Raw genomic sequence first — 8980 nt, forward strand, 5'->3', positions numbered from 1 at the left:
CAAGTGGTTGCTGATCCCTGATCCGTGTCTCTTCAGTGCTACAGCAATCAAAAGCTAAATAACAAAAAAGGCATTTTAGGGCTCTGGTCCTGTAAGTTACTCGTCCAAAGCCACAGAGCAAAATGATGCCGAGCTCGATTTAGCACACAAGGAATTTCTTTTACCCAGTCTCAGCCTCAGACCATTATTTTGCTTCTCTCTAGCAAATGACCTTGTCTGATGTGCTCCAAGACACATCACGCGGGTCTCGGCGTGCCACTGCCAGCACTTCTGCTCCTCTGAGTCACTGTGAAGGCAATTGGAGAGCAAGTGCCTCCTTCCTTCTAGGTTTGACACTCAGGAGGAAGCCTTTGGAAGCGCGGAGGAAACCCTGGAAGTCATGTGGGGTTGATGGGCAGGCTGTCATGCTTCCAGACTGGCAGCTAGGAAGGACCTCAGCACAGGGCAGGACTCAGTGGAGACTGAGCACCTGAAACAGCGCTGGCAGCATGGTCCCGAGTCTGATGACTCTCTTTCCTGACAAATATAAAAAGAAATAATTCATTGTTTTGAGCTGCATTAATAACGTGCAGAGCAATAATCCCTGCAAAAGTCAGGTCATTGCATACATTTATTGGTTTCCATCATTTATGAGGGTCCAGGAGCATGTCTCTATGTTGTCTGGGCTGTCTCCTGGGAGGCACCTCTCGCTGCTTCCCCAGATGGCAGGCGGAATCTCAGAGGGAGGATGGTGTTTGGATGCACACCCACTCCTCAGAGTATGTCCTCATGCAAGTGCTTTGCCTCGTGGTTGTGTGGGCATGGTATTCTGCCCTTGCATTCAATTCAGTTGGTCTCTTATTCAGAATAATACTTCCCTTAGGAGAAAGAGAGTACTGAATGCAGTGTGTATCCCACCTATCAGACATCATTGTTTCCAGCAAAATCAGTGGAGTTATTTGCGGAGGATATAGTCCAGTGTTAAGAAAATCTTTCAAGCATAGGAGCAAAAAACATGCCTGTGTGTTTATATTCTGGAATTTATCCGTTTTCAGGCACAGACAAAGGAGTATTAAGGACCATGAGAGAGTCCCATTGCGGGTATAGTGTACAAAGGGTGTGAGGCATAGGACAGGGTAGGCTGGAATAGGATAGGAGAGGAAGGGAAATAGTCTCAGTCAGGCAAATAGGGCAACCTAGTCCAAGGAACTTCTCCAAATCTGCTTGAGGGTGCCCAGAGAACAGGTTGAGGCCCTCTTGAAGTTACAGTTAAAGAAGTGAAACTATTATAAAAACAATATTCGAGGTGGGCACAGGCTGCAAATATGTTACTTCTTCTGAAAAAACAAACTAATTAAAAATCATTTCCTCTCCTGTTTCTTTGCCAACACCTATTTTCAGGGCTCTGTGCTTCCCCTCAAGCAGCCAATGAAATCTCAGGCCCCTAAAACAAATAGAGGCAGTATTCTCAGGACTTGGCTGGTAAAAGGAAAAAAGAAAGGAAATTATGTTAAAATATTTTGCTTTAAAATAGTCATTTGTATATTCATGCACATTTTGTTATTAATTTTGGCTAGCAAATAGTTCTCTTTATAAAACAACAACTTAACCATTCACCTTTCATATGCAGTTAAACTCAGATCCTGCGTAGTCTTAGGTTTCTGGTGCTACTTCCAGGACACACGCAGGAGCAGTTCTCTTTAAAACTTGTATGTGAGGTACAGCTGGGTTGAATAAAGACAGTGTAAATCATGCTCACTGCTTACCCAGGGCTGCCATGCACAAGGAGTAGAGCCACACTCTGCAGTTCTCATCCTGTGTGTGTGCTGAGCTTGTCCCAGCAGCGCATCAAATCGTACGACTGGTGTCTCTGCTACGTATGTTCAGTCCCGGATCCAAAAACATAGGTGGTGGAGCCTCTTGCTCTGTAGAATGGGCAGAGATGGTTGTGGGCCCTCCTTCTGCAAGTATTCAGGCCATCTGTTGAAGTCACGGTGGCTGTCCATGTGCTGGAAGTTAAATACACACATTGATCAGATTGAAGTTTGAACTACTATTCAAGTTTCACTTGAGTAAAGGTGACACATGTCCCTCGTGCAGTGATACCAATCCACAGGTTACAAAACTTAGAACAAAAGATAAATATTCCATGAAATAATTGATAAAGGAAAGGATAAGCAAAATGTGGGAAAAATACTGCAAATAACATTTCTGTGCTAAGTAAGTTTTAAGTAAGGATTTAAAATGAAAAAGGAATGGAATTGAGTTGTGTTCCCACTAGTTGGCAATGCTTCGCTACCATTGCTTTTTTGTTCTTCCGCAAAATGACTGTGTTATCACTCAGACATCTCAAACACATTGATAGACTCATCTGTAAGGCATTCTCCATCCCACTTTTATGGGAGCTGCTGGGCAGTCAGCTGAACAGTAGTTGAGTTATTAGAGCCTGGTTGCAAACACATAAATAAGTGTATATTAGCGTTCTTGTGAGTATGTGTCTGGACTGAATGCGATATAAAAGTTATATATGTCGTTATGTGGTCATAGGCTTGGGTTTATGTAAGGAACCAGTTCGGATCTACTGAATTCTTCAGTAGCATATCACAGCTGTGGAGACACTGCCTTTGACAAAGAAAATGGCAGGTGAGTGTAGGTTGGTACAAGTCATCACAGAAGCAGGAATATTTTAAGACATGGACATAAGAACAACTTACCACAGGGAAGCTAATATATAATCTTGCAGCTTGTCACCCTCTCTCTGTGTGTGTCTATATGTGGGAAGTTCCTGATGACTGACTGCACTATGGAAAGTGGGACAAGCTGTATTCCATGTTGTGCAAGGTCATGAGTGAGAGGTATGGTTACCTCAAGTGGGCCTCCTTGTCCCCTTTTGCATACTTCCTCATTGTTCAGTTTGGCTAGCACTGTTTAGCCTGCCTGTGTTTCCACACATGCTGTATAGATGATCCTCTCAAACAGTGGTGGCAACGTTGCTCAGATGCTTTTAACCATGCTTTTTAACCCTTCTCCTAGTGCAGCCTTTAAAGGCTGCTGTGTCAGTGGCGGGTGAAGTGATTCCTGTCCCATGCAATTGTGTAGCTCAACAGTTAAAACTGTAAATTGTTTTGTTGTCGGCCCTATTTCATGTAAATTTACATCCTCCCCAAAAGAATGTGAAGACTGCGAAGAGAAACATGCAAGAGTTGGGAAAGACCACAGAGAAGGTCCCCTCTTGGTTTTGTGCATCATCTCTTCAGTTACATGGATTAGGCAATTGCGCAGTGTTTTCCACCAGCTTCCTCCTGTCTTGCTGATGGCACAGGAATTACAGATGGAAAGAGACACTGTTATACAGATAGGCAAGATGAAACTATTCAAGGGGATTAATACCATGCCTACCTTTTCTCTAGAGTCACTGTATAACAGTGAACTGTAGCCAAATACTTGAGCTGAGATATTCACAGAAAGCCTCTAATAGTGAGTGCACAGGTTTTGGGGCTTTAGAGAGCAGCTCCTGGCTATCCTTTGCAAAAGGTGCAGAGCACACGTAAAGATGGTTTGGGTTGTGCTTTGAACTACTCATCGTCTGATGTATAATGCCAAGTGTCCTGGAGAAGTTAGGCTTCTGGTCCTGGAGAAGTTAGGCTTCCGGTGTTTCTGTGCTGGTACCAGCTGATACTTCTGTTAATTTTGATTACAGTTTCTCTCTGTTTCTACCACCAGTTGTAAGGTAGGGACCATGCCACCTCCTTTTTATAGGTATGGAAGCAAGGCTGCAGTGTTTGTGGTACACACAATCGCTAGAACTAGTAAGTAGACAAAAATGTCCATGAAGATGTTTATTATCTCTCCTCAGAGAGCAGGGCTTGGTCACTTCATATTCTATAAAAGATTGTTTATAAATTGTTATTAGCTACCCATTTTGTGGACCTCCCATTCTGGCCTCTGGGGCTCATTGATCTCCACACATCTCCCTATCTCTGCCTCACTGTTCTGCTCCTCTGCTTTCTCCTTTCGCTACTTCTTGAATCTGGTGGCTTCCAGAGAGAAACTTTGCCGTTAGGAGGGAGAAGCCAATCAGTTGTACACTTGGTCCATGTCTTTGCCCCATGACTGGCACATCCCTCTAAGCTACATTTGTTGCCATGGAGGAGCATCTGTGAGGGTGGCAGGTACCATATCTAACCAGCATAGAGAAAGGCTCTACCCCAATCACAGGGAATTGAATCTAAGCAGCCTATGCAAGCGGATTATTTTCAAAGGCTTATAACTTGGCCAAATCTGGGCAACTTTTAATAAAAACTTTTCCCCTGCCAAATTTCAAGTGCTTTCTCCAAAACATGGAGGCACAAGAGCTTTTTAATGAAACTGTTATTAAAAAACATAACAAAACTAGGAATAATAACATGTTTTTTCTCTCAGATGTTCTCAGAAGAGTTGTTCTGTTGTTCTCAGAAATGGCTGAACCAGTTCAGCCTGGTTTATTTGTTTTGGAAGGAGTCAGCTGAGGCAAACGTTCAGCATGGGAAATTTCAGCCCAACTGGTTAGCCTTTCTCCAAGTGGCAAAGTTTAATGCAAGTGGAAATGGACTTAAACTGAGAAGTCAAAGGCAAGCTCACTTACCAGCAATGCTCCTTGCTTAGTATAGAAAAGGACTATATATATTAACTGCTTTTTTCCTACTGTTTCAGATTCTTTGAGTATATATTCCTCTACAAAGATGCAGTGATGTTTCAGATTGAGCAAGTTACAAAGCTCTGCTCGAAGGTTGCTCTGACAGAGCCATGGGATCCGTATGATATTCCTGCCAATTCAACTTACGAAGATCAGTACTACATTGGGGGACCTGGAGACAAAATTATGGTACAGGAATGGTCTGACAGAAAACCAGCCAGGAAACGTATGTGCATGTTTTTGTTTCCTCTTAATAATAGTCATTGTCTCTGCTACCCAGGGAAAAATACGTCTCACCCCAGCTTTCCAGGTTTCTATAATGCTTGCTGGAAGAAATAACAAATATATCTTGTGCACAGTGTATAATTTTATTATCAATGTTTTTTATTAAGAGAGTATTTTATATCTCAGCAGGATCACATATGGTCAAGGGACTTGAATGTATTTTAGTTCATGTCATACAGATTTTGGCATGGAACAGCATCATTTTGCTTCTGCTTGCAGCAGCCTGTATCCAAAATTTATCTACAGAAGAATTGGTAGTGTAATTAGGAGCACACTCAAACTAGAGTGGGCATAATAGAAACAAAGCAGGTGTCAATGTGTATGTCTACACACTACTATCAAATGTCACTGTAGAATACATCCAATACATGGTTCTGCAGCAATGGACATCCTTAACATTCACTTAAGTTTTGTTATTTGTTATGATGTAAGAAGCATCAGCACTTGGCAGCTGAACACCTGCATCATGAAAGAAAGTAGCCTGAATTTTGCAGGGTACCCTAGGTACCCTATTTTGGAGGCACAGCAGTTTGTTAGCACATCGGCTTCAATTTCATCTGTGTTTTACTGATGACCCAGAAAACTATAAAAAGAATTTTAAACTCCACATGAAATTAATGGCACTATTCAGCTAATGCAAAACTGACAGTTATAGATACCTAATACGTAGGCTGGTTATGAACCTGACCATTTAGCCAGGGGAAAAGATTCTTTTTCTTGAATATAAATAGAAAGAATGAAGTAGAAAATGAAGGATAAGGTCATCAGACCTTTGTAAGTAGGTCTCTATATCCTCTGCTATTCCACAAGAGGCAAATTATCACTTACTCCAAGAATTTTGTTTTTCAGATCCGGTATTTTTGGAACTTTTATGGAACTTAGTATCCAGACACATTCAGTTAATGATGTGCGATTTTTATCCTGTACTGTTTTGTGTCTCCAGTGCTTTTCTGTATGATCATTCATAAAAGTAATGTCTTCAAGTTGTCTCGTCATCCACCTTTCAGTTAGTATGGGATTGGATTCTGGAAACCACATTTCTGTTAAAGTGATAAAGGTTTCAGTGGAGATAGGGGCTACCTTGATTTTACCTCAGTTTTTTATTCAAAATTCTGATAAAAGACTTGTTAAGGACAAGAAGTCTCCACTTCTGGATATTCAAAACCAAACTCACTTAGATGAGAATGTTGTCAATAACAGAGTGTAAGGTGAAATGTCCCTGTGATACCCAAGCTGATGGCACCAAAATTTGCCTCCCAGTAAAACAGAGCTTTTGATAGCTTTACTGGTGAGGTGAGTAAGTGCTGACATAAAAGTGGCACGAGAGATGAGAGAAATCAGGGTGTTGCAGAACTCAGCTGAACTTGGGACTAAGCAGAAGTGACAGTCCTTCAGCAGAGGTATACTTGAGAGGTGACATACCAATGCCATGACAATACCATGATTTCAAATGTGCTTGACACCAACATGTTCAGGTTTAAGATCATTGTGGTGTCCAAATTATGCCAGTTTTGTGGCCTTTGTTGGTGTTGCCATGCATGTGGGCAAAACCATGGGCAGTTCCAGCCTATAGGCTTTGATTGAGGAACGGCCACTTTTTTGACTGATGTCAGTGTGACACATCCATCCATCCATTCATTCATTCATTCTTCATTCATTCACTCATTCATTCGTGTCATCTAAAGTAGTCCTGTTTCTGCCTGGTTACAGTGGAATCGTGGGTTGGCGTTTACACGGTGGCAGACTGTTACCCTGTACAGGAAACCTACACGAAGAACTACAGCGTGACGACCTCCACTCGCTTTTTTGATCTACAGTTGGGCATTGCTGACCCCTCGGTGTTCACCCCACCCAGCACCTGCCAGACAGCCCAGCCCAAGAAGATGGAAGGTGAATGCTGATAATGGACTCTGGCTGCCCCTGGCAAACACGTATTAGCCAAGAGGATGGTTTATTAGTAGCTCCTGACATCTAACCGCATTCTTCAAGCTTATTGTGGCTCTTCTGGGAATTACAAGTTTTCACTTGAAAGAGAACATAAACCTTGAACTGAGTGAAATATGTAACACAGAAGTTCTCTTTCATCACGTCAATCTGTTCAGTGATGCACTTGCAGTATTGTACAGTCACCACTAAGATAATATTTATAGATAGTATTTATTTAAGCTGTGGCTGATTTTCCTTTTGTGAAGGTTTGGTTATTTATTTTTTCAGGAAGACAAAGCTTAAGCAGACTGCAATAATGGGAACATTAAAAGGAAGAGCTAGATTTTGTTGTTGTTGTTGTTGTTACTTCTGGGGATTTGAGGGAAGTGGAAATATGCTCTGGTTAAGACCTCATCCCTAACTGAGAAATACCCTGTTTTAAACAATGCACATCAAAAGTGTGGAAATCTCTTCTGCTGGTTTAGGTCTGATTCGTGTCTGTTATTTTCTGCCCATCAGAAAGTCCAATGTCTGAGCTGATGCTTTCTTTCTGAAGAGAAACTGGAGTAACTCTATTCATGTAATGCTAGCTGACATGCAAAAAATACTTGTCTGGTTCTTGGGATAATGGTGTGAAAGGAAGGGAAGGAGGGAGGGGTACACCCCAAAAAAAGGAAGCCAAAGTTTTCTTGCATTTATGGCACTTTCGGTGTTCCATGAGGGTGCGATGGAACATTTTTCAGTCACATTTTACTTCAGCACTCACTTTTCAAGACAATACTAGTTTTAACCTATGCAAAGAGATCGAGAGGTACCGCCTTCTAAATGGCTTTAATCTTTTGTAAGTGTTTTCAAAAGTTTCTATACTCAAAAGAGTACAAAACCACCTCTATAATTCCAGGTAGAAGTGAAAAAAAGCCGTTCTTAGTGTGTAATTAGTAAAGGCTAAATCAATGTTCACACAGTGCCTGGTGATGCAGATGGAGTGAAAGATGGAGCTGTGCGACTAGTGTGGGGAGCTGGGAGGAGGAATGAGAGGCAGAGGGAGAAGTTTTGGATGTCCCCTAAGCTACCACAATCCAAGCAGAAATGACAATCTTGCTTCCTTTTGCTCCCACTCCATTGATGCCTGCCTTGTTTGCTGCTCCATCAGCATCTCAAACCTCGTTTATTAACTCTGCATCCTTTTCTGGTGGGCAGAGTGAAAGTTTCTTTAAGGTGAATAAATAACTAACCAAAAAAAGCTTGTTTTCTTTTGCTTTAGAAAACTCAAACCAAATCTTTGTGCACCTTCAGGCCCTCAGAAGTGTGGAATGGTGATGGGTTTTGCTGTTTTACGAAATGAAATGAATTGGCTTATTCTGTAAGTCTAGGCATGCCTTTTAGTTATTGTTTGCAAATGTGTTTAAAGCCATATTCTTGTCCTCTTACCCATGCAGGGTACTTGTTTGCTCCAGAAGTTGTCTGACTGTAACAGTGCCACACTGGGAGCTTCAGTGTCTCTGGAGAAGAGATGCTGGGCAAGGCTTTTAGTGCTTTATATGCTCATAGCTTCTCGTACGTGAGCAAGTGGTACAGCAGTTATTTTGCTTTCACAGCTGTGGTCAGAATGGCATTTCACTTTGCCTTGTGCCTAATGAAAGCATATACACATAACTGCTAAAATCTAGGTAGCTGATTAGAACTTTTCCCCTGGACATGACGATTCCACCGAAACTTGCTAGCGGAAAGAAAGGTTGGGTTTCCTTGGATTTAGAGTGCAGTTAGTCTGTGCTCGCCTTCTGTATTTTTTGTGACAACCCAAATGCTAAGTGCATATTGTTCTCATTAGGGCAGTGATTAACACACATTTCTTAATATCTGTGTCTTGCTGGAATCTGGAAAATATAATAAATCTGGCTAGCAAACATGAAGCTGTGGTACTGCCTCGCTTGGGATGACTTTGTTGTGGTACAGCAGATAGCTGAGTAATCAGGGTGTTTGTATTATGTTTTGCTGACAGTGATACCATTTCTAGCAATAACACTAAATGTTCCATTAATATGAATTTGCAAAAGTCTGGTACAGAGAACAGAGCAATTTTACATGGCTAAGTATGCACCTCTGAAGAATCCT

At 41.8% G+C, this 8980-nt stretch overlaps 1 protein-coding gene across 1 annotated transcript; it reads left to right on the forward strand.

The window, feature by feature from the left end:
• Window positions 1-4669: 4669 nt before the first annotated feature.
• EPDR1 (ependymin related 1) lies at window positions 4670-6921 on the forward strand (the record flags this gene model as incomplete). The annotated part of the gene is made up of 2 exons (XM_010014638.1): window positions 4670-4880; window positions 6650-6921. Coding segments are annotated over 2 exons (402 nt in total), but the record flags the coding sequence as incomplete, so codon positions are not given.
• Between the last annotated feature and the right edge of the window lie 2059 nt (window positions 6922-8980).

This window comes from Nestor notabilis, unplaced genomic scaffold, assembly GCF_000696875.1.
Source record: "Nestor notabilis isolate BGI_N333 unplaced genomic scaffold, ASM69687v1 scaffold5845, whole genome shotgun sequence".
Classification (NCBI taxonomy): domain Eukaryota; kingdom Metazoa; phylum Chordata; class Aves; order Psittaciformes; family Psittacidae; genus Nestor; species Nestor notabilis.